At 44.0% G+C, this 25570-nt stretch overlaps 1 protein-coding gene across 12 annotated transcripts in view; it reads left to right on the forward strand.

The window, feature by feature from the left end:
• Positions 1 to 25570, forward strand: part of LOC146867209 (uncharacterized) — a 297713-nt gene that overhangs the window by 199390 nt on the left and 72753 nt on the right. For 9 of the 12 annotated variants that reach the window (XR_014961107.1, XR_014961099.1, XR_014961098.1 and 6 more), the window contains 2 exons: positions 7797 to 7867; positions 12601 to 12690. Coding sequence is in view for 1 of the 12 variants with exons in the window: in XM_085603825.1 (XP_085459951.1) it covers positions 7797 to 7867; positions 12636 to 12690 (126 nt within the window). In the remaining 11 variants the exon portion in view is untranslated. Of the gene's footprint in view, positions 1 to 1271; positions 1395 to 7796; positions 7868 to 12600; positions 12691 to 25570 lie in introns of those variants that run through there. The other 3 variants (XR_014961105.1, XM_085603825.1, XR_014961108.1) reach the window with 2 other exon arrangements.

A 25570-nucleotide genomic window follows, 5' to 3' on the forward strand; every position in this document is an offset into this window, starting at 1 on the left:
CTATACCCACCCTAAAACTTAAAGATCTCATTACTAACCTTATAATGTGTTGTGATGGCATACGTTGTAATGGTATTCGTTGTGATGGCATGCGTTGTAATGACATGCGTTTCAATGGCATGCGATATAAAGGCACTTGTGATGTATAGGTTGTGTTGTGAAGGCATTGCCATGTAACGCCTGCGTTGTAATGAGCGTTTCCCATGTCTGATATTGTCTATACCTTATCTGATGAGCTTTTCTCAGAGGTTGGACAGTTCCCCATTCCAAACACTCCCCCTGCTCTTGGATTTGGTTTGCCAGGAAGCATCCCATGAAATTATTTTACCAATCTTAAAGTTTTGCTGAAAACTGCTGGTTCCCACAAATCATTAGATGTGTTGTAACCGTTCCACAACACTGAATACTACAATTGGATTTTCTCATATACCGCGAATCCAATATCTCTTCTACTTTGTATTCCAGTGTACCATTCACTAAAGTAGGGGGCGTAGTGACTAAAATAGAATATTTTGCCTTGTTGACCCTCAAAATATAGAATACCGAATGGATCCTCTACTGACAAGGTAGTCTTAGCACAAATGCTGATGGACTAGCTAACCTAGTGATGGGGAAGGGACGAGCAAATGTTGGGGGAGAACGTTGAATGTGATGCCAGAATAGAAGAGTAATCTGTGGACAACCACACCTTCTCTCCCACCTGGAAATATCGGGTAAGACTGCGTTTCCTATCTAGATATTTCTTATATGCAGCTTTGGCAGAGCATAGGTGTACTAGGACTGATCTGATTCCTGAAGTTAATGGAAAGCCAGATGAGCATAAGAATAAAGAGTATTTTAATGAAGTGTGGAAAGTGTTGTTACATCAAAATGTAGAAATAGGGATCCACTTTACCCACTGTTCTGGATGGTGCATCAGGAAGCTTCACAGATATTGTTCTAGGGTTGAGTTCAAGCACTCTGTTCAGCTGTCTAGGGATGATAGCTGGAGCAATAATGTATACCCCCTGATTGTTTGAGTAATTCCTTTCAAAATCTGGCTATAAACTGGGATCGACGATTTATAATGAATGTATGTTGGAGTTCATGCACCCTTAGAATTTCTTTAAGGAAAATAGTAGCTAATGTAGCAGAAGGGAGAATCTTTGGTAAAGGTAAAAGTTTGCACTCTTTGCGAGATAATCGATGACTATATTATGATTGTAATTCCATCTCAAGATGGCAAATCTGTAATTGAATCTCTAGATATTTGACACCACATTTACTGACAGGTGGGTAAAGGCTGTAACAAGCATACAGGCTTCTTTCAAGGTTCCTTGGCCTCAGCACAGACCGCACATTGATATGACTATCTTTTGATATCTTCTCTCATTCATGGCCAGCACACCAAAAAGGTACATTTCTTTAATTTAGAGAACAAAGAATTTTGTGTCAGTATTTTGAGTACTTCTTTGACAAGTCTCTGATGATCTTCCAATGACTCTGCGAAAACCAATAGGTTTGCCATCTTGGTACATTTACCACATATACAAATAGAAAGTCTCTGAAAATTTAATTTTTAAAATTGTTAGACTAAGGCTGTATCTTGTGTTAATTATCTCTTCCATTCTTCTCATTTCCATGTTGTGACCAAATTTGATGCACCCGCTAAATAGAGTTTTGAGTTCCTGGCTGATTTGATCTGATCCAATAACAACGATATGAGTAGCAAATGATAGTGACTGCATATAAAAATAGTGTTAGTCTCAGTCTCTGCAGTAAGAACAATGGGAGAGTCATATGATATGGTTGGTAGTAACTAATCAGTCCCTTTCCTGCTAAAACATCAGGAAATTCTTAAAAAGGTTTTGGAATCTGAAGAGGGTGATATTCTGGTTGCAACATACAACAGGCTAACAGAAAGTCTTGTCTTAATCCTTTCGTGAGAAACATTGAAACTCATTAAACTTCTCTGAAAAAGTAATAGTCTGTCCTCTCCAATTGATCTGTGGATTGTATTCACAAAACCAGGAAGTTCCCAGAACCACAGTGAACTTTGGGGAGATCAAACTGCATATGTTCAAAATGCTCAGTGTCCAAAGCTATAGCTAATTCAGGAGTTTCCAAATAACCTCCTTCAGCCACTAAAAACCTGCCATCAATTTCTACTATGGGCTCAAGAATTTCTTCAGCTTTTTTGAGAGATTAAGTAATGCTTGGAAAGTGTGATTCAAATAACATCCAGAAGCACCACAGTTGATTAAAGGAAGAGCTCTCACAAGTCCATTGGGTTTTAAGATCAGAACCAGTAGATGGAAATGAGCTTTTCCCAAAGTTTCTAAAATACAGATGAACTTTTTTCTAGTGTTTCCTGTCGGCAATGGACATGTAGAAAAACCTAATTTTATATACTAGCTGAGCAACCCCTAAACTGTGATGTGTAAGCCCTGTGGGTTGGGTGCTAAATAAATAAAAAAAGAAGCATTTTATACATTTGGAAAAGTATGCCCTTAGAGTGTTAAATTGCAAAATGTTGTTTTCCCTCTGTAGGTAAAGCAGCCTTTTCCTGGACCAAACACAGTTTTAAATAAAATCTCATTTTCATAGGTACGTGTGAGGAAATGCTAGAGAGTTAATTAAAAGTTATTTTTCTCTTAGCTTCAAACATGTAATTCAATGGTGAAAGGTGATTTTTGATAACTTTTGTGGAAAAGTAATTTTAACAAAGTGTACTTTGTGCAGCTAGAGAATAAACTGATTTAGAACTCTGTCACTCTACCTTGCTCCAGACATTGTCCTACTAATAACCTGGCTCCGAAAACACAACTGCTTTACCTCTGGCAGGTGGAATGCAGGAATTATGTCAATAGGTTTTCATTTAACATGGATTAGCGGTCTGGGAGGTTGCCAGCACCAGCTGGTAGAATAAAGATTTTCTTTCACATCTCTTTTGCTGGAATGCCAAAGGGGCTGTCAGGAATTGCAACAAATGATTTCCAAAGTCATCTGAGATTTTTCACTCCTCCCCAGAAAGATGGAAAACCATTTCTAGCACTGACTCACAGAAGGACAACTCATCTCCAAAGGAAGTGGCTAGAGATTAGGCTAGAGCTCTTGCAGGTAGAAGAAGGGGAGAGTTATCTGAGCAGAGAGACACTCCTGGTACATGTTACCTGCTTCTGGGACACAAAAAGCAGAAGGACCCCTGACTCCACTAAGGTCCAGATGACCACTGAGCACTGGACCGTGCAGTAGCCTTGGGTGGAGTAAAGCCTGCCCTGAGAACCTTAGGCGCACAGGAGTCACCAGGCGAAAAACTCCCAGTTATGGCTCTCCCTTGCTGGGCAAGAAAGAAAGATTCAGCTTTCTTATTGCTTTTTACATTGCTGACAACTGGCTCAGGGGGACCTAGGGCTAATTGAATGCAGCGTCATGGAGCTTTGCACAGCTACAGCTTCCAGCTTTGCCGCTTTAGTGTATTTTGAGATCTAAAAAAGTGACAAAATGTAACCTTGGACCGGGCAAGGCAGCAAACCTATTGTGGCGGCGAAGGAGCCTTGGTGGCTGGGGAACACAGGTTTGTCAGACTCCAAGCTTTTGACACCAAAACTTCAGCTGGAGATCAATCACACCTATTTTACTTTGAGGGACCCTTGTCAGCTTCAGCTTTTGACCTTCACCCTGTGGAGGATTTGGAACTCCAGAAAATAAGACTAGGTGTTAAGATATAAACGTTGACAGGTGTGACCCACTGGTATACCCAGGCCCTGCTTCATTGCAGTCGATCTGAAATTGTGCCTAGCTCATTGTCAACTGTGAAATGAAGTGCTTTTGGTGCTTTGTTTCTTCCTGGCTTATTGTGCCTTACAATTAAAATCAAAATCATATCCCCAGATCCCTTTATTTGATTTTTGCTAAATAAATACTTCCCTATGTTTCTAAACTGGTTTGGTAATTGTATTTTCTTGTCTTCTTGATTTTAACATAGCCGGTACTGCTCGGAATTAAGTAGCATTTCTATGGGGAATATGCTGCTTGTGTCACACCTGCCAGGCATTGACTAGAGCTTTTTGCAGAATGCGTTGTGATCGCATCAGGGTTTGTTTATTACATTGGAAAGGATACCCCCTTCCAAATTAATAACCCACTTTCAATTCATTTTGGTACATAGGACATTAGACAGATTTGGTGGTTTACATGCATCGAGATGGGTGAACCTGTTGCGGAAAAAAATGTCACTTTGTGTCAATTCAATTCAAATAAACTGTGTTCGGTTACAGAAGCAACCATAAGAGCAAACATAAAAAGATGCAGTAATAGATTTAAGAATTCCCACTTTGTGTTATTAAAAGCTCAGACAAAGAAACAGCAAGTTAACACAAAGTATAACCATCAGTAACAGTAAAGTTAGGATCAATATTTACATATGCATACTGTCTGGTCTAAGACTTGGAATGTGTCAGGGATTAGCCTATAATGGGTTCAAGGATCAGCATTACATAGGCACATGCTCTGGATTTGTCCCAAATAAGCAACCAAGGCTTGACTTTAAGGTCGTCAGTCAAAACCCCTCCTGTATATTTTGCACAGGTACATTTGCATGAATAGTATTGGGTGTGATTGGACATTTGCATGAATAAAAGAGAGCTTGAGTATTTGCATCAATAGTTTAAAGGGCATGATGCAACATCCAAGAACTTAAGCAAAGGAGAATTATGAAATGCCAATTGTGATGGCCTATGCCATGATGAGTAGTAAAGAGAAGAATGAGTTGGAGTCTTAGAAATTGATAGCAAAAGAAAGATCATGACTATTTAGTTAGAATTCACAGATTAAAGCATCAATCATCCAACAGAGTGAGTAAAATGAGTTGGATCTCTTTCACCAGAGGTTAGGCTGAAGACATGGGAGGTGTAGTTACGTTTATCGAGTTGACTGATGGTAAACCAATAGTACTGCTAGTATCCAGATTATCTTTAGGAAATTGCAGTCTCTTTTATTTCACAGGGACGTGCACAGCTTGATTTTTTTTGTTTCATCATCTTGTTTTTGTTTGTTAGTGGGTCCTAACCCATTGCCCTGGGTCCAATCCATCACTACTCTGGATAATCCCTACGTTGGTTGTTGCATTGGCTTTAGGGGATGTAGGGTTCCTGCTGCCTTTGAGCAGAGAGAAGAACGCATCTAAGAGCCTTCCTGACAGGATACTAACCATTATTGATTCTAAGTCACTGTAAACAATTCATCACAGTGGTTTAACTTTCCCGCAAAGAGGGACAAGCCATGATAGTGACTGGAAGTGAAGCCCAGTGGAGGAGGTCCTACCAGGTGAAAGGATTAGTATATGGATAGGATAGTTAATTAGGTTTGGGCAAAGTTGGGAGATGCGAATTGGTGGAATTCCAATTTGGGGTGTGGGTGTACCGAGTTAAGATATCTAAGAGGTCGTGTGGGGATTTATAGATTTGCACACCAATGTCAATATTTTGAGCTGGGGTCTTTTTGTGGCACAGCGCCAACCAGACTGATAAGAATATTGAGACACAGCTATGTGCCTATAGGGCAAACTTTGGACTTTAAGTAGTGAGGAGAAAGACTTATGTGAAGGACCACTAGTAGGCTGCCACAGTATTCCAGTCAGGGAGGTTACTGGCAGGCTGATTCGAGCCTCGGCTTTGTGGAATATGATACAAGAGCAGTTCTTATGAAGTTTTAGAACCTGGTATCTTGCAAGAGAGCAAGAACAGCACTGGTCTCTTTGACGAGTTCAACATGAGAAAATGTAGGGCCAGCTCATATATGCCTGCAGGTGGGGAAGGAAGCTGGGAATGAGAGGAAGATATGGACCATAAACATATAAGTGATAACAGAAGCAAATGGAAGGAGGTATTATAAAAGAGAGACATGGAAAATCCCCTGGACAAAGCCTTTGGGAACTAGTAGGTTAAGAATACCTAATAGGGCATTATGGCTGACTGGCATAATTAGATTCTTGTTAAAGTGCCAACACTTTGTTAGCATAAACAGATTCCGTTAAAAACACCCACAGCACAAGGGGAAAGCTCTGTACATTTCTGTATGTAATCTGGACTGTTCTATATCTTTCACCATTCATCTGCACTTGAGTTTGTGGAGCTCTTTAGGTAGATTTTATATGAATATTGGCTAAGAGGACTGCATCCAGCTCTCGCTAAAGACTGGCACTCGCTTCTCCAGTCCTGAGTGCCCACAGAATTAAGCCAAAGAAATGGTGTGCATCATTCATAGCCCTAACATGACTGCTGACGTTTTTAGCAGAGTATGCGATTGACCCAGTTTAGGCTGGGATCCATCAGATAAATGTTATGTTTTCCTCAAGGTCAATTTGAGTCCTCCAATATAGGTATTTGTCCATGTGTCCAGGTCTCTACTCAAACTTTGCTGCATTAGGTCTTTTTTTGTAAATGTTCTCTTCCATTTACTCAACATTTTTAATCCCTCTTTTACAGAAGTGTACATTTACTTAGTGTAGAGTGGCATTGCTTTATGTGGAGCAACTTGATTGCTTTGAAATGTGTTGAGCTTTGGGTTTATTTTTAAAGTCTTCTATATGCTCACGCAATGCAATGATGTTTTAATGCGATTACTATTTTATCGATTGACAATGAGTGCATGAATGAATGCTAGGTGGAGAAAGGCTAAGTGTGCATGACGGTTTGGCCAAACACTCATGAGCACTTGGCAGTGCCCACCACTCCCCCCTCCTCCCTAGTGCTGCAGCAGCAGCAGCGTCAGGACTGGAGGCCACGCCCCCCCCATGCCACCTGCAGGGCTAAAAATAAAATGATAATAAAAATGTTTTATTCTCATTTTACTTTTGCCCTTTGACTCTACTGGCTTTCAGCGGGCAGGTGGGGGGGACGCTCCTCTGCCATAACGGAGGAGCCGCCCCTGCTAGAGATGTTGGAATCCTACAGACTCAAAAAGTTCTGCCAGAAACTCAAATGTCCTGCCAGGAGCCTTACTAAGAAGGAGGAGCTGAGGGCCTGGGTGGAGAAAGGGAATGGTAGTGATCACACAGAGGAGGGGAATGATACTGTGGATGAGGAGGTGGAGAGCCTGCATGGGGATTTTGTAAATCAGGATCCGCCTGGGAGGAAGGCACCTTCCAAGGCAAGCAGCGGTGTTTCTTCCAAAGGTCCCCCCCAGAGGAGCTAAAGGACAGGTGGGAGGCCAGGAGGCATCACTATGAGCTGGAAAGGCTCTAGATGGAGCATGCGAGGGAGCTCCAAAAGGAGATGTTGGCAGTAGAGGAAAGCAAAATGATGCAAGCTCAAGAGCTGAGCTTAAAGGAGTTGGACTTGAAGGACAAGTCCAGCACAGATAGTGGCAGCATTTCATCCATGCAGTCTGAGAAAGAAGTGCACATGTCAAAACATATAGGAAAAGCGTATACTAAGGGGATGACATCCAGAGATGGTTTCAGGACTATGAGCAGCAATTCACGTGCATGCAGTCCCTAAGAGAAACTGGGGGGCAGAAATATGGAATCACTGTACAGGGAAGGGGAGGGATATCCTGCTAGTCTTAGGGAGAGCACAGGATGTCATCTACCCTAAAAATGACGGCAGCCCTCCTTACCAGGTATGGTCTTATCCCAGAGAAGTACAGGGATCAGTTTAGGCAGAGTAAAAAACTTGATTCCCAGACATGGATTGAGTGTGTGGAGTCTTTTTGCAGAGCCATGGATGGTTGGGTGAAGGGCCGTGAGGTAACTGATTACCAGGAGCTGTACAGTTTGATTGTGTGGGAGCACTTGTCTACTTTGTGTTTTTCAGAGCTGTGCCAGAACTTGATGGACAGCAAGGTTACTGACCGCAAGAAGCTTGCTCAGGAGGCAGACCGCTGGGTGAGTACCAGGGTCCACAAGAGGTTGTATGAGGGAGACTCCACCAAAGGTGGGCAGGGTCCCCAGCAGCAAAAGGGAGGGGAAAGGCGGGTGGGCCTGGAGGAAAGGGGTCCCTAATATGCTATGACTGTAGCCAGCCAGGGCACTTCAGAGAGAGTCCTAAGTGTCCTAAGTGGGCACAGGCCCCCACCAGTGGGCAGACATTGGGGATGGCCAGTGTAGCACTTGGGGAGGATTTGGTCCCAGCTGGGTGTGGGGAACCAGCTGGGTTGACCTTTGTCTCTCTAGGGGACAGTGAGATGGTACGGAGAACCCACATGCTTGATAACACTACGAAATGCAGGCAGTGGATGACCATTAATGGACAGAGGGTATACGCTCTGAGAGACAGGAGCCAGTGTGACTACTGTCAGGTGTCACCTGGTGTTTGAAGAGCAAGTGGTCCCTGGAATGCTTCACCAAGTAGTTGCAGTAGACAACAGAGAGCGCTTTTGTTCATTACCTCAGGTTCTCTTTGAGTGGGGGGTCTGCAGTCCTTTAGGGTAGCTGTGAGCCCATCCATGCCTGTGTATTGTCTGCTAGGAAACGACCTGGAACACACTCTGCCTGAAGGGAGGTGGCATACAGGTACCACTTAGAGATGTTGGGATTGGATGACCACACGGTCCATGGCAGCCCAGGGTAATCAGAAGGACCTAGAGCTTGAAAGAGTGGCCCAGGTGTCTGCCAAGAAGAGAAGGGGCAAAGGGCATGGGAAACCCGCTCCAGAAAATTCTATGTTCCGGGAGGAGGCTGAGCCTGAGGGGTGCGCCCCAATAACCTATTGGGGAAGAAGTGGCTGAACTGGGAAACCTGCCTAAGCTGACCCATTGGCAGCAGGAAGAGGGTTCTACCAAGGAGGAATTCTGTGCAGAAAGAGTGCCCTACTCTTGTGGGTCTTCAACAGCAGGCTGAAGACCAGGCAGCTGGCAAACAGTCTAAATCTCACCTGATATGTTGGGAGCATTATCTCCTCCATAGTGAACCTAATGTTGCTGTGCCTGGGGCAGGCCGTGTGCTGGTGGTACCCCAATGCTTCAGAACCTTCCTACTGGTTCTGGTTCATGATGCGCCTTTGGCAGGAGATTTGGGGCAGGGTAAGACCTTTGACAAGCTTGTCACCCACTTTTACTGGCTCAAAATGAGAAAACACTCAGACACATTCTGTAGGTCCTGCCAGACTTGCCAAGTGAGTGGCAAGAGTGAGGGGTGATGTAAGGCTCCCCTGCAACCGTTCCCTATCGTGGGCACCCCGTTTGAGCTCTGGATACCAAGACAGACATGGGCAACAGGTTCATCCAAGTCTTTGTGGACCATGCCACCCTGTACCCGAAAGCTACCCTCTGAGGCCATTAACGGTGCCCATCATGGCCCGGGCACTGATAGAGATCTTTACCCACATGGGTTTCCCCAAGGAGGTGGTATCTGACCAGAGTACCAACTTCATGTTGCTGTACATGAAGACCATGTGGAAGGAGTGTGGAGTGAACTACAAATTCACCCCCCCAGAATAATGGGTTGGTTGACATATTCAACCGAACCCTGAAGGGCATGAATGGGGGCCTGTCAGAACCCATGAGGCGTAAGGCGGACATCCTCTTACCATGTCTTCTCTTTGCTTACCGGGGTGTACTGCAGAATGGGGTTGGCTTCAGCCCTTTTGAGCTTCTGTATGGGCACCCTGTGAGAGGACCTCTCAGTTTGGTCAAGAAGGACTGGGAGCAAGCTCCTAGGAAGCCACCCCACAATGTATTCAGTTACATGCTGGCCCTCCGGAACCAGGCAGCACACTTCAGGAAACTTACCAAAGAGAATCTAGAAGCTATGAAAACATGAAACACTGGTATGACCAGAATACCAATCTGGTTGGGTTTCAGCCTGGTAAAAAGGTGTGGGTGATGGAGCCAGTAGAGCTTCAAGTGGTCTGGCCTCTATGAGGTAAAGGAGTGCAAGAGTGACGTCACCTACCTGATGGACTTGCAGACTCTCAGAAACCCCATGAGGGTTCTGCATGTAAACCACCTCAAACCCCACTTCCAGAGGTCTGAGGTAACCATGCTCTTAGCTACTGATGATGGGGCGGAAGAGGAGAGTGAATCTCTCCCCGACCTCCTCTCTGCTCAAGAGCAGGGTGGGTCAGTGGAGGGTGTGATTCTCTACCCTACACTGACCCTAGAGCATCGGAGTGACTGCCGCCAGTTGCTGGGACAGTTATTCACTTTATTTTCACTCATCCCAGTAGTCACCCATTGGTGTACTCATGACAATGATACTGGCGATAGTCCACTTATGAGGCACAAGATTTACAGGTTGGCTGACAGAGCGAAGGCTAGCATTAAAGAAGAGGTTTCCAAGATGCTAGCCCTTGGGGTGATTGAGCCCTCCAGCAGTCCTTGGTCCAGCCCAGTGGGCATCTGTTTTGCACTTTATAGTTAATACTTAGCATATGGGTGTGTCCATGGAAAAATGGTGGCACTGGCTTCACCCATAGTAAAATTCTGGTGCTGGCATGCTGTAGGTAAATCTTGGCATATTGGAAACCTGTCGCTAAATGCCTCCTTGGCACCAGGATATGCTGCATCGATTTCAAAATTATGTTGCTGGCATACCGGAGGTAATTCTTGGCATAATTGGCACCCATGGCAGAACACTGATGACGACATACTAGAAGTAGGGCACTTCTATCAAAATGCTGGTGATTGCATAAGGGAAGTAGATCCTGGCACATTGGGCTCCTATGAGAAAGTGCTGGTGCTGGCATATAGGTGGTAATTCTTGGCATAAGGGAAGATGACCATGGCAGATGACGTGGCAGACAAACTTGATGAAATGCTAGCCCTTACATTCTATAGATAATTTTGGACATGGGGCATCCTTTGTATCAAAGGCACAATTGTAGTATATTGTAGATAATTCTTATCATAATGGAGCACCCATGACATATAGGGAGACCCACGACAAAATGCTGGTGATGGCACAGTAGGGGGCATTAAAGACATATGGGGCACCCATAACAAAATTAGAAAAAACTGGGGCCAACTCATTTTTTGCTTGAACCTGTTTTATTATTATTTTTTAAAAAACTGAACATGGTTAAGGGATCGACATTTCAGGACCAGGTACATTGCAACTTATGATCAACATCACAATTAAAACATATGGAGGCTGCAGAAGAGTACAGAGTTCATCGCAAATAAAAGTGTCACATGCAGCAAGGAACAGGCATAAAGTCGCATTCAAAAGGCTGAACGCATGGACTTCGTAATGCACGGGGGTCGTTACTGAGCGCTCGTGGGTTTCTTATTGCAGGGCTTTTGACATGTGACATTGGAATAGGCTTAAATCTGTTTCAAAATCATCAACAAAAGGAGACATCATGAAGAAGAAACAAAAAATGAGGGGAAAAAAGAACAACGGGACAAAACAGCCTAACTTGGGTCTCCCCAGCCCTCTCCCATCCCCCCCATCCCCCAAATGAAATAACAGTGTAAACATTTCTAATCAAAGAACCCATCAGATCCTAATTTGTATTAGGGGTGGGTATGGCGCTATCGCCTCCATTGACTTTTGTGAAGTGTTAGATTGGGACTCAACATCAGCTTCACCTACTATCGGTGTAGTGTCTGCATGGTCTGAGTCTGGGTGCTGTTCTCTTTGGAAGTAATGTGTTATAGTGTCCCAGTTGGCGGCTATAGGGATCCTACGTAACCCCAAAATGTATTCTTTGTGAAACACAAATTTCGCAGCTTGGGCCCACACCAGAAGCGATTGTCTTCAGGCTACCAGCGGAAGAGGCTCAGGTGATTTCCAGCACCCTGTGATTAAACGCTTAGCCACCAATAATCCCTGGATCGAAAAAGCGGGAAGTGACCTTCTGTCGCCTGCTTCTGCAAAAGAGCCCTGAAATGCATGTCTCCCACTTGTGTAGCTCGGTGCATCCTGTGTAGGTGGGCAATTGGGTCGTTATGTGTCCCCGTATCTTGAAAATGAGGTCTATCCTGCCCGCATGGACATCTGTTAAACGTCCCTGGTGCAAAGGATGTCTGGGCAGGTGGGGTCACAGAAGAGTCCAGGACAGGTAGTCAAAATATCAGTTGTATCTTAAAAGTAAGTTAAAGTTTAAAAAAAAGTACAAATCAGTATGAAAATGTTCAATACTGTCACATCCTGTTTCACCAAGGAGGGTTAACGACCTTTGTCTTAAGTATGTTAAGGAAGCATCTATGAACAAAATTCCACTCAGGTTGCAGAAGCAAATAGAACATCTATACCTAACAGACCAGATCAGCCCTGAGGTTGCAAAGACACTAGTTCTAGATCATTTTATTCTGTTTCTTGGAGTATCCTTGGTAGATGCACTCATTTACTCCAGAATCGCAGGCAGCTGCGCGCTGCAGGCAACGACTGTCTTTGCCCTTTGTATTACACTCAATTAATGGGCAATGGGTTACGATAGTCTGAAATACCGCTAGATATGTCCACTTTAATTTTACAGAAACCCGTTTTGTTTTCTTTTTCCCTCTAGGTTGTTCTTTCACATGATTTTCTTTAGTTTTGTATTAGATGTTTAACAGTTCGATGCCTTTAAAATATAATTAGAAATACCATTAGCGTCTTTTTTTGTCAAGAGTGCACTTTAAGCAAGGTTTCGACTGCTTCATTGATTTGTTACTTTATCCCGCGCTGTGGTGCAGGAGCATGACATCTTGTATTGATCCTCTCCGATCAGCTCAACAGCCCGCCCGTCACTCAGTCTTCGTGGAAGAGGCACAGCACTGGAATTGGTAGGCACTTTCATTTGGTTGCATGTTTCAGCTGCCATTGTGCATTTTGTTATCTTCTTTTGGGCCTATTTCTACAAACTGCTCAGCATTTTTCATCTGCATGAATATTAGTTTTGTCATTTTAATTATGCTCGTGCCTGTGAGCATTAGGAAATTAGTCTCAAATGGGCACTTTGTATTAAATTATTATTTTTATCTCTTTTAGTGTTCTGTCAATCAGCGTGATATACTTTATTTAATATATTTATGTATTGATATATAAATCGAAAAACCTACACCGTATGTGCGTATGTGATGTCATAAAAAAGCTCATAGAAGACGAATTCTCAGAAACCATTGCACCCGTACTGTTTAATCGAATTTTTCAGGATTAATGGCATTTACCACACAAGCAAGCATACAAAATAATTCAGGCTCTTTTTTCTAAATTGCCGTTTACGTGATTGTTTTTTTTAATACAGGTCTTAATACTTTAAGTCTTAAAGATGTTGTCTTTATCGGTTTTAAAATATTCAACATCACCCTCCTCTTTGCCACATCCTGTAACTGGGTGACGTTTCACTTTTTATGTTTCAATGCTCCTACAGTGAGGGGATTCCCAAGATCCCCTTTCCCTCTATCCTGTGCTTTTGCCCACGTTTCCTGCCTCCCTCTTCCTCTCTCCCCCTTCATATTTGGGTTTTGAGGCTGCTGCTGCCCTTAATCTTTACTCCTTTACCTATTTTTATAATATACTCTCCCCTTACCCCGCTACTGTTTCTTAATTTTTTTCATTACATGGGGACTCCTTCATACTAGCATACCTCCTCTTTCTGTACAGTGTCTCCCTCTACATTTGTTTTTCTACCGCTTTTTTTCTGCTTTACTATTCAATATTGTGTTTCCCAACCAGGCGCGGTCTACAAATCAATTGGCAGAATTAATATTTTTTCTTATTATTTTCGGCTAAGCTGTATTTCTCTTAATTTGTTTTCCACTAAATCTCTTTTCAATTATATTGATTTTCAGAAATATGTTTCTGTCATTTTCTTGTCAGTGAATTTAGTTAATACACTAGGAGCATCAATCAAGCACAAGCAAAACACAAATTCAGAGAATGAAATTCTTCTTATGAATTGTTTGTTTTAACTCTAAAATATGCTGGATTTGATTTGATTGTAGAATTTATATAGCGCACGAATGCCCAAGGGCGTCTAGGCGCTTTGTGGAGGGAAATGCCGGAGATGGGATATATTAGTTTGAAAAAAGCCATGTCTTTAGTAATTTTCTGAAACTGAGCAATGTTGGGCAGCTTTTGCTATTTTACGCAAGCGAGTTCCACAGTCTCACTATACCCAGGACAAAGCTTCTTCCTCCCCAGCAAGCTTTCTTATATTTTGGTGTCTGGCGGAGTTTTCTCTGTGCTGAGCGTAGGTGTCTAGATGGATGGTACCAGGTGAGGTGTTGCTTCAGGAATGCTGGTCCTATTCCGTGTACAGCTTTGTACCCCAGACATAGGGATTTGAAATCTATTCTTTTCTTCATAGGAAGCCAGTGTAGTTTTTTCAAACCTTCTGAGATGGACTGGGATTTGGGGATGTCTAGCAGCATTCTGGCGGCCTCGTTTTGTGCTCGCTGAAGCTTGCCCATGTGCTGTTTTTGAAGGCCTAAGTATAGGGCATTTCCATAATCCAGTCCAGCCATGGCTAGGACCGTCACTAGTGTTTTTACTGCTTCAGGGGGAATGAAGGAGCGCACTTTGCGGATTGAGTTTAATGTGAGAAACACCAAGGAGACGACTTTGTTGACCTGGTGTTGGAAGGTCAATTTGTCATCAAAAATGACGCCCAGGTTCCTCGCTTTATGGACTGGGGTAGGGTGGGCACCCATACTGGAAGGCCACCAGTTCTGTGACCAGAAGGAAGTATCTGATCCCAGTAGGAGGACCTCAGTTTTGGTTCCATCAAGCTTCAAGCAGTTTGTCCCCATCCATTGGTTTATGTGGGTAAATGCGTTGGCTGAAGCGATTAGCTGTTTCCTCGGGCCTGTTTGAAATAGACACCACAATTTGGGTGTCATCTGCGTAAGATATAAGTGTAAAGCCAAATTGCCTGATGATATTAGCTAAAGGGGTCACATAAAGGTTGAACAGGGTGGGGCTTAGTGAGGAGCCCTGTGGCACTCTGCATAGTAGCGTGAACTGCTCTGAACAGGAGTCCCCGATCTGAACATATTGGTATGTGTTGATCAGATAAGATTTGATCAGCTTTTGAGCCGAGTTCTTGACTCCTGCCTCTTGGAGCCTTCTGATTAGCATGTCATGGTTCATGGTGTCAAAAGCCGCCGACAGATCTAACAGGATCAATGCGGCTTTGGCACCCGTGTCCAGTATTGCCCGGATCTCATCTGCTGCCATGATCAGGACAGTTTCAGTGCCATGTCCTTGTCGGAAACCATACTGAGGGGAATCCAGCAGGTCTGCCGAGGAGATGAAGTTCGTAAGTTGGGAGTTGAAAAGTTTTTCCAGGACCTTGGCCGGGAAGGGAATCCTTGCTATTGGTCTGTAACTCCTGTTTTCACTGGGATCTAGATTGGTTTTTTTCAGTAATGGAAGAATTGACACCATTTTCCATGCATCTGGAAAGACACCTGAAATGATTATTTCTTTGAAAAGTATACTAAGTTGTTCACTGATTATATCCGGTGCCATATGAAATATGTTGGGAGGACAGGGGTCTGAGGGTGCTCCGGATTTCATTGCCTGCAATACCTGTTCTATGTTAGGTGGCACGAAGGAGTCCAAAACATTGATGGGACATAAGGGGCTTGTGGCGGGAGTGACTACCATGCCATCGTCCCAGTGTGAAAGTGATTCGAAGATGGTTTGTACTTTGTCCTTAAAATACCCTGCGAGTTGGTTGCAGAATGCCACGCTATTGTCCTTTTTTTGTGGTTCAGGAAGTTTGACTAGTTTCTTCAATGTTGTGAATAGTGCTTTGATGGAGTTGCCTGCCTGCTGGATTTTATCTGAAAAGTAGCTACTTTTCTTATCCAGTATCATCTTTTTATAGGTACCTAATGATTGGGAGTATGAAGTTTTATCGGCTAGTGCGTAGTTACTTCTCCAGCGTCTCTCGGCCTTTCTGCAGAGTTGTTTCTGTTTGCGCAAGACGTCAGAGAACCAGGGCTCGGATTTCTTTGTGCGCTTGCTAGTGATGCTTTTTTCCGGTGCCAGGGAGTTCACTGCGGATTTGATCCAGTTGGTGAAATTACCTGTTGCTTGTTTTGCCTCAGATTTTAAATCAGGTTTAGAGGATGCCAGAGTGTATTGCATCTGCTGGGGGCCTATATTCCTCCAATTGTGTCCTTTAATTATCTTATGGGATACATGCGCACTGGAAATGTGATGTGTGGTGGATATTGTGAAAAGGATAGCTCTGTGGTCTGACCATGGAATTGGCCGAACTTCTTGTAGTTTAAGATGGGGATTAGATGTGAAATATCCATCCAAAGTGTGACCAGCGTCATGTGTAGGGTGTGTGACTTTCTGTTCCAGCGAAGCATTGGTCATCATCTCTATTAATGATGCTGTGTTGTGGTCTTCTAAATTTTCCAGGTGGTAGTTGAAATCACCTAATATACAGTAGTCCTCTGAGTTGGTACTTGATTCTATTATTGGGATAATGATTTCCTCGAATTTGCTTTTACTGTTCAAGCTGGGGGGTCAATACAGTAGTGTACCATTGAAAGTGTAGTTAGCGCTAAGGGTGATTCTGAAGGAAAGTAGTTCGCAATCAGGGCTGCTTCCTGCCCGGGACTCTTTTATCTCCAGGGAATTGTTGACTATGGTTGCTAATCCACCTCCCCGTTTGTCTTGTCTATCAATTTTGATAATTGTAAATCCTTGAGGTATAGCTAGGGCCAGGTCAAGGTCAGAGGTGCTATTTGCCCAAGTTTCAGTAACGGAGACCATATCTGCTTTGTATGCAGTCAGTAGTTCTGCAAATTCTAAGTTGTGTTTTATTATGGAGCGGGTGTTGATGAGCAAGCCTGTAAATGTCTTAGGGGCTTGTGTTTGCCCATGTGAGATATATTTATCTGTGGAACATGCCTTAGTTTTCGTGAAAAGAAACTTTGCGATGCAGTGAGGGCATGACTTGAGCCCTTTGGATAAGTCGAGCTGATGGCAGGGCGGTTTAAGATTTGTTTTATTAAGGTTCCAGAGAGTAATATTGAAGTACGTCAATTTTGTCTCTGCTTTTGATATATGACGGACAGGGGTTGTGGCCCTGGGCCCGGTCCAGGCGCGGACGGGCGCAGACGGCCTACCTTTGACACGCCAGCGGCGCGTCCGCTGCTGCATCCTGTATTTGTGTGAATGCGGCAGTGAATTGGCGCGCAAGCGACTGCCCCCTTTGACCCGGAAGTCAGCCAAAGAATTTCCGGTTCAGTCTGCCTTCCACAGCAAACGGCACCAGCCGCGGTGGAATAAGGCGTAAAACTCGGGAAATGTTGTTAAGTGCAATTTAACGCTTACTTCGTGGTTAAAAACGATTAAAAAGCAGTTTTTTAAAAAAAGGTCAAGAAGTCCTTAATGCTAGAGATGCCTGATCGTTGCTAAAGCGCTAGTGCAGTTTAGTTCGGTGACAGCGGGAGACTAAAGACATGAGCGTGCAGCATAGACCTACCACTGTTGTCTGTGTGCCCGCTGCTGCATGCTGTATTTGCGTAAAATGGGCAGGGAATTGGCGCGCAAGCAAGTGACTGCTCCCTTTGACCCGGAAGACAGCCAAATAATTTGTGGTTCAGTTTGCCCTCAACAGCAAAAGGCACCAGCCGCGGTGGAACAGGGCGTAGAAATCAGGAAATGTTGATAAGTGCAATTTAACACTTATATCGCAGCTAAAAACAATTAAAAAGCTGTTTTTTAAAAAAAGGTCAAGAAGTCGTTGATGCTAGAGATGCCTGATCTTTGCTAAAGTGCTAGTGCAGTTTAGTTCCGTGACAGCGGGAGACTAAAAAACATGAGCGTGTGGTATAGACCTACCGCTGTTATCTGACTCAGTTTAATGATTGGTGGCTGTCGCTAATGTCTCTTCTCTTCAAAGCTTGAGCCATGGTCTCCTGTCTTCTCTCTGGACTGTCAGGCACATAGAGTATAACATCAGGAAATGGTAATCACTGCCAGGTTCTAATTCCAGGGGCGAGGGGGATCACAGAGAGGTAGCTGTCGGGCCTGCCAGATAAAAGAAGGCAGTAGGTCACAAGTCCTACTTCCCAGACCTTAGAAAAGCCATGTCGTTTTTCTACTTTATACCTTACTGTGAATGCCAACAGGTTCTGAGGGCCCCACAAGAAAACCTGAGGGTTAAGGTGGGAGATAAGAGTCCCCATCACACTCAAACACTGGTGACATGGGTAATGTCCTGGGTTACCCTCCAGTAGATATGACTCATGGATTCCCCCTGGGTGGGTGGTGGTGGTGGCGGGATGTGTGTGTGTGTGTGTGTGTGTGTGTGTGTGTGTGCGCGTGCGTGCCATGTGTGTGTGTCTGTAGGTGTGTGTTGCTGCAATGCACGTCATGGGCAAGCACTATTGCATTATGTTTGAAAGTGCCTAAGGTTGATGAGGAAGGGTAGTGACAATAAACATAAATGCTGTCATTCTAGCCCTAGAGGCTGATTTCCCAAATGGTCCTATAACAACAGTGGTCACGTAGTACTTGAATCTACTATTGTGCATGTTGTCGCTTGTACTATTACCTGTGAAGTAACTTAACTTGTGACTACATGATAATAATAGCTTTTACATGTTTGCATAGTTTGTACATGGGGATCTGCTCTTCAGCTTCTCCCATTTCTGTAAACGGGGCCAATATTTGTAGACCATGGTTAGCGTAGATGTTCCTTAATTTTAGCAGCCTTTGTTTGCTCAGTACTACATAGCCAAGTTTTCCACCTTTTGGCACGGCAAGGTCTTGTTGTATCAGTCTAAGCGAGTAATTCAATCACAGGGTGTGTCTTTTAAGTACTTTGAGGCTGATATTCCCTCTGATCGCAGCCTTGGTCCACTCTAGCAGTTAAAGGTATTTTATTCTCAATTATAGATTCTCTTTGGATTATGGTTCTGTTTTAATTGTTTCCCCTAGCAATAAGCTCCATTTTAGGTCTTACCCACTTTTTGACTGTTGTAAAGGTCCCCCCCTAAGTGTAGGGCTTACTATGTTTCTCTGGTTCTGTCCTTGAGGGAGAACAGGTCCTACACCACCTGCTGCATGTCCAAAACAGAAAAGAAAGCTCTGAGTTTTGTGAAGAAGAAAGAAGAGCTGCCTGTGGCATTTCACGTTGAATGGATTCTCCTGTTATATCAAATTTGAGGCATGGGATCTATAAAGCCACATTAAGTGGCCGATTACAATCCTGGAAAAAGGCTGTACGAATCGTTGTACGGAGCGTTTTCTCCGTACGACTCGTACCCGGTAAACTTTCCTTACAACCTAGGAAGTACGATTCGTACAGAAAGCCTCTTTCCGTACGAATCGTACAAAAAACCGTACGGGTAAAAAAAAACAACGACTCGGATCCGGAACAGCCTGTACGCGACGTCCGGACGTATTTAAGCAGCGTTTTCTGGCCCAGCAAGTACGATTCATCCCTCCGGCACTCCGCACGGCTCTTTTCTTACGGGAGCCAAAAACAGCCGTAAAAGCAGAGTCCTACAAACAAAGCCCCGGTACGCGACGTACACGGCATGAAACCCATCGTACGTGTCATCCCGGTCCTCTTAGCCTACGACCTGGTGCACCGAAACCGACGCACACACCGCAGAAGGTGAGAACAACACCCAGGGGCCAGGGTGGGGGTGAGGGGCAGGAAAATACCCCATACCCTAAGCCAAACCTATAATATGGAGCCCATACATTACCACCAGGGTCTGGTCACTTAGAGGGGTGTGTCCAGCAACCCCTGCGTACCGCAACAACGGAAGTGGACATGTACGGTGCGTTGCACACATACCCGTACGGCACCAGTACATTTGGGATACGAGGCTTACAGGCATACACCCCCATGCGTTGTGTATGTATGGTGCGTACCCCAACATTGCATATGTACGGTGCGTACATACGCGATGTTGTTGTAAGGTGCGTACATATGCATGGGGGGGCCTGTACGACTCGTACCCCTGTACGACTCACACCCCGGGAACAACTTTTCCCGGGATACGAGTCGTACAAAGTTCGCTTCGTAGCGGGTAAAGTCATTCCTGTGTACGGGACGTTTTCCGTACGATTCGTAAATCGGAAAGCCGGTCCGGATCGTACTTGTACGGTCGGACTGTATTTTTACGATTCGTACAGAAAAGTGTCCGGGTCCGTCTCGTACAACTTTTCCCAATCCGATTCGTACGGATCGGACCAATCCGTATGTATTTTTCCGTACGAATCCTACTACATGGGTCAGACGGGACTTGTACGATTCGTACGGAAATAATTCTGGATACGAGTTGTACGGAAAAAAAAAATACAGGATCGGAATTGACCCCTAAATGTGCTATGACAACCAGGTCGTCAGATTGAATTCCTATCAGTGTAAACTTAGCCCTTCATCGTTTCAAGAGGGATAGACTCACTACCATAAAACTGGTAACAATAAAACACGATCTATTAAATGCAGCCCTTGAAACTTCAAAACTGGAATATTAGATGCTCCGTAAACCAAGTTATCAAAAACAAGTTTATATCATAGCCTCTAGCAATGTGATCACCCACCTGTCATGGACTCTACATTGTAAAAGTCTCTCAAGTTTCTGTCTTGATTGCCAGAGGAAGAAACAACGGGGCCACCGTGTACTTAATATACAAATGAAAGGAGTCTGAAAGGATAAACCCAGAAAGGTAAAAAACCTCCTTGGCAAACTTGGTAGTTCTTGATCGCAGATAGTTGATAAACAAGGCACTACATTTATCATGAGTCCATATTGTTAAGTAGCCCAGCATCGGGTCTTCCAGAACAATAGAATATTAAAGGAATTCTACCAGGGAAAATTTGAGAAAATAAATCAGTGAGTATGATCTAGGAGTGTGATGAATTTGGTGACAAATATAGAAATAAATGTTTTGTGACATATCCTTCTCTGACCAAAGCCTCCTTATGTATTATCCAGACAAGAGTGAAATTGCAGGATAAACAATTGGCACCATTTTGAATTGGGAACTCAAGGCAAGAAACACTGGAAAAGCGATCATCTTAGACAGGAATAGTTTTAAGGATCTTAATGCCTACTTCTGTAGGAGAATTGAGTTTCCACAAAATGACAAGTAGTAAAAGAAGAAAATCATACTTTGGCATTCTTTTTTTTCTACATGACCTGCACTTCACTAGCCACTTCTTCAGTCACTGCACCGCGTGGCATGTGGCGGCCATGGGAATGCCAATGATGGCTCGGCAGAACAGTAGACAGCTACTCCTTGCATGCTCAGTGCTGGGATCAAAGACGTGCTAGACGAGGCTAGCAGCTTCATAACCCTTTCCTGTAAAATTGCCTCTATCTGTTACCAGTTTTGAGCAAGCCTTCTGCCCTGAAGAGCTTTATGTGCACCACTGGACACACATTTTTATAGTCTTTTTGGATAACAACATACCCCTCTGTAAAACATTTTTTTTTTTTTAAATGATTTTATTACTATAGTAAAATATTTGTGGTACAAGGATAAATGCAATTGATAATAATTCCCCGCACACGCTCGCACAAAAACAAAACTTTCCAATCCAATTTAAACTCCCCATTGCAAACCTCTGTAAAGTTGTCTTTAAATTATATTCATGTTTCACATGTTCTAAGTGAGCTACCTATTTCTCATGTTCCCTGAAAATCCTTAAGGAGAAAAATTTGTGATAATAGTCAAAAACAAACACAAATGTATTGTGTGCTCTAAAATTGTTCTAATGTTGCAGCATTTTTTCCAAAAAGTATCAGAGACAGAAAAAAACCTTCAAACCGATAGCCATTCTCCATGTAAGAGGGGACATGTGCCCCAAAAACATGTACTTTCAGCTCCAGTCCTGTGGCAATTCACAGAGTTCACCCAGAAATTGTTGGAAGTGTGATGAGTTTTAGGTGATGACATGACAACTGCAAAATGCAGTCCATGGAGTCCTTGATGTCAGTGACGACATTGGGTCATGTCATATCTAGGGTCATCCTCGTGAGGCCCACGCAGTCTCACCAATACCAGTTCTTCCTGTTTGGTAATCCGACGTATGAGCCCTTCTTCTGTTTACATACACTTTCATCTTTCGCTTTTTTTCATTTCTTGAGCTCGCACCTCAGGACGCAGATGTGGAGTCGGTTTTTGTTGTAATCTTCCGTTTGTATAATGCATCCTCCCGATTGATGTTCATTGATATTTCTGTCCCCTGCTGCTCAGCCAGTGTGTGAGGTCATTAGAATGTTGAGTGTATGGATGCCATCAGTTGGAGTGGATGGGCTGAGCAGAAAGGATGCTGCTCCTGGTGGGGCTTTACCTCTAACCTCGACCAAGTTAAATAAACCTACATCTATAACCTACAAGGATCTATCCTATTTGTAACAGTTTTCACAGATGCTGCAGTCCCCAAAACATCAGGTCAGCAGGTAACACAGCAGGATGCTATGTAGGGTGTCTCTGTATTCACTCAAGGTTTGACAGAGAACATTTGATATTAATGAGTTAGTAGCCCATGGCTATTTGCGATGTCTTTTTTTAGGGTAGCAATAAATCTCTACCTTATGCCATTGGCCTGGGGCCATACGGGTGTTTACTACAGATGCTGAGATCCTAAAAAGGCTGCTTATTCCTTGAATTCTTTCCATTAAATGAAAGTATATTGTAGATGCGAAATATGGCAAATATATTATTTACTACAAGGATGACAACATCAACTGATGTACTGAGAATGACCATTACCTTCAGAAATTGGGAACATCCGTCCATCACCACGAGAAGATGCTGTCCTGTGGTGATGGGCCCAAAGAAGTCAATTACAACCGCTTCTTATATGTTCTGGAGCAGTGGCGGCATCTTAAGTTGTTGGGGAGCATGTTCTTTTCTTAGGGCCTGACAGATATGTGATGCTCTTACAGTCATCTCTGTAAGGGAATCAGGGCAGGAAACCAGACCTTCTATCATAGAAGGTGTTTGGTGGCAACAATTGCTCGATGGCATCATGGGTCAGGTTGACCGAATGTCTTTGCAGGGAGCAAGGTATCATGAGACAAGTGCTTTCTATATTTGGTGTAACTTTTGCTGTTTTTGGTAGTTCCTCGAACCATACAACATTAACATGTTTTTGTGATCATTGTGCTTGTCTTCCTCGTAGCAGCCTGTGTTAGCGATTTTTAGCAAATTTGGAGACCCAAAGCACTATTTGATGGCTTGAATTTCACAACTGAGCTTGGTCAATAATATACTATATTTAATAAAAGTGAAGCAAATTAAGGTCCACAAGAAAGACAATGATTAAGGGCCTGTTTTAGATATCGGCAGACGGGTTACTCCTTCACAATGGGTACGGATACATTTACTTATTTAAATACACACACACATACAAATCAAAGTGTGTGTGTTTAAATACACATATATTCGGTAAAACTATTTTTCAAAATATTAAATTAGTTTATATTATAATTTTATAATTGTCTTTACATTTACCAATTAACTATTTTATATATATGTGTGTATTAATATATATATATACACACACACACATATATATATACATAAAAACGTAAACAGTACAACAAATAAATTGCTATTTTGTAAAACATATTCCTATTTTAATTATACCTAAAAAGCAAACAATACTTAAAAATACATTTTACTAAAAATATCTTAACAACTACATACATTTATATATATAATTTTTTTAAATTTAAATACAGAAACACATAATAATAGTATATATTGAAACCATAGTAATAAAAAAATTAAACTATATAAATATTAAGGTGCCGATTCCGATCCAGGTAAAAAACTTTGCGTACGACTCGTATCCGTATATTTTCACGTACGAATCGTACAAGTACCGTACAAACTGCGAAGTACGATTCGTACGTGAAAAATACATACGAAATGCGTCGGGATAATGGTCCGAGAGGGAGCCGTAAATGTTTACGTCCGAATAGCGTCGGGAAAAGTGTCCGATAGGGAGCCGGACATTTTTACGTGCAAATCGTAAAACAGAAGTCCGAGCACGCAAGTACGATCCGTACCGCCCGTCCGAATACACAACCGCATGTAAAAGGCCCCGTACGGAGCGAACGCTGTAGCACACATGTACACGGGTAAACTTGTGCCCGGATATGAGTCGTACAGACCCCCCTCACCCCACACATGTCAGCACCGTACCCCCGTATGTCAGCACTGTTCCCCCCCTCCGCACCATACCCCCGCACATGTCTGCACCGTACCCCCATATGTCAGCACCGTACCCCCCTCCGCACCATACCCCAACACCGTAGCACAGCCCCGCACCTGTACGCGACGCACCCCAGGCCCGTCTCCCAGCCCCGTACCTGTATGCACCATACCCCAGGACCGTACCCCAGCCCCCCACCTGTACACGCCGCACCCCAGGCCCATCTCCCAGCCCCGTACCTGTACGCACCGTACCCCAGGACCATACCCCAGCCCCCCACCTGTACGCGCCGCACCCCAGGCCCGTCTCCCAGCCCTGCACCTGTACGCACCATACCCCCAGCCCCCGTATGTACGCACCGTAACCCCAGCCACCCGTATGTGCGCATCATACCCCCAGCCCCCCGTATGTACGCACCGTACATACGGCGGGCTGGCGGTACGGTGCGTACATACGGGGGCTGGGGGTACGGTGCATACATATGGGGGACTGGGGGTATGGTGCGTACATACGGGGGGCTGGGGGTACGGTGCATACATACGGGGGCTGGGGGTACAGTGCGTACATACGGGGGGCTGGGGGTATGGTGCGTACATATGGGGGGCTGGGGGTACGGTGCGTACCGGGCCCCCTTTTCCTCGTGCATCGCGGCGTACTTAGCTTTTCCGGCACTTTTTGGCTCCCGTAAAAATATAGCCGTGCGGAGTGCTGTGGGTACGAATCGTACTTGCTTGTCCGTAAAACGCTGCCTGACTCCGTGCGGACGTCGCGTACGCGCTGTCCAGGATCGGAATTGTATGTATTTTTTAGCCGCACGGTGTTTTTTACGATTCGTACGGAAATGGTATTTCTGTATGAATCGTACTTGCTGGTTTGTACGGTGGAATTCCCGGGTACGAGTCGTATGGAGAAAACGCTCCGTACGACCATTTGTACCCGGGTTTTACAGGATCGGAATCGGCACCTAAATATACTATTCACACTCCAATTTATACAGTAGAGAAAGCATTTAAATCAAGAGGGGTACAATGTCCTATTCCCGCTCCAGTCTGTGCAACAGTAGGGAAAGTGTTGGACTCAGGAGGGATTATATTTACTATTCCCACTTCAGTCTGTGCAACACAAGGGAAAGCATTGGATTGAGAAGGGGTAAAATGTACTATTCCCGCTACAGTCTGTGCAAAAAAGGAAAAAGTTGGCCTCAGATGGGGTTAAATTTTACTATTCCCACTCAGTCTGTGTAACAGTAGGGAAAGCGTTGGCCTCAGAACGGGTAATACTTACTATTCCCACTCTAGTTGGTAAAACAGTAGGGAAAGCATTGGACTCAGGAGGGGTTAAATTTACTTATCTCACTCCAATGGGTGAAACAGTAGGGAAAGCGTTGGACTCAGGAGGGGTAAAATGTACTGTTCCCACTCCAGTAAGGGCCAAAGTATGGAAAGTGGTAGACTCAGAAAGGGTCAAATTTACTATTACCACTCCACTCTGTACAACTAAAGGGA

The sequence above is a fragment of the Triturus cristatus genome, chromosome 1_2 (genome assembly GCF_964204655.1).
Source record: "Triturus cristatus chromosome 1_2, aTriCri1.1, whole genome shotgun sequence".
Lineage (NCBI taxonomy): Eukaryota > Metazoa > Chordata > Amphibia > Caudata > Salamandridae > Triturus > Triturus cristatus.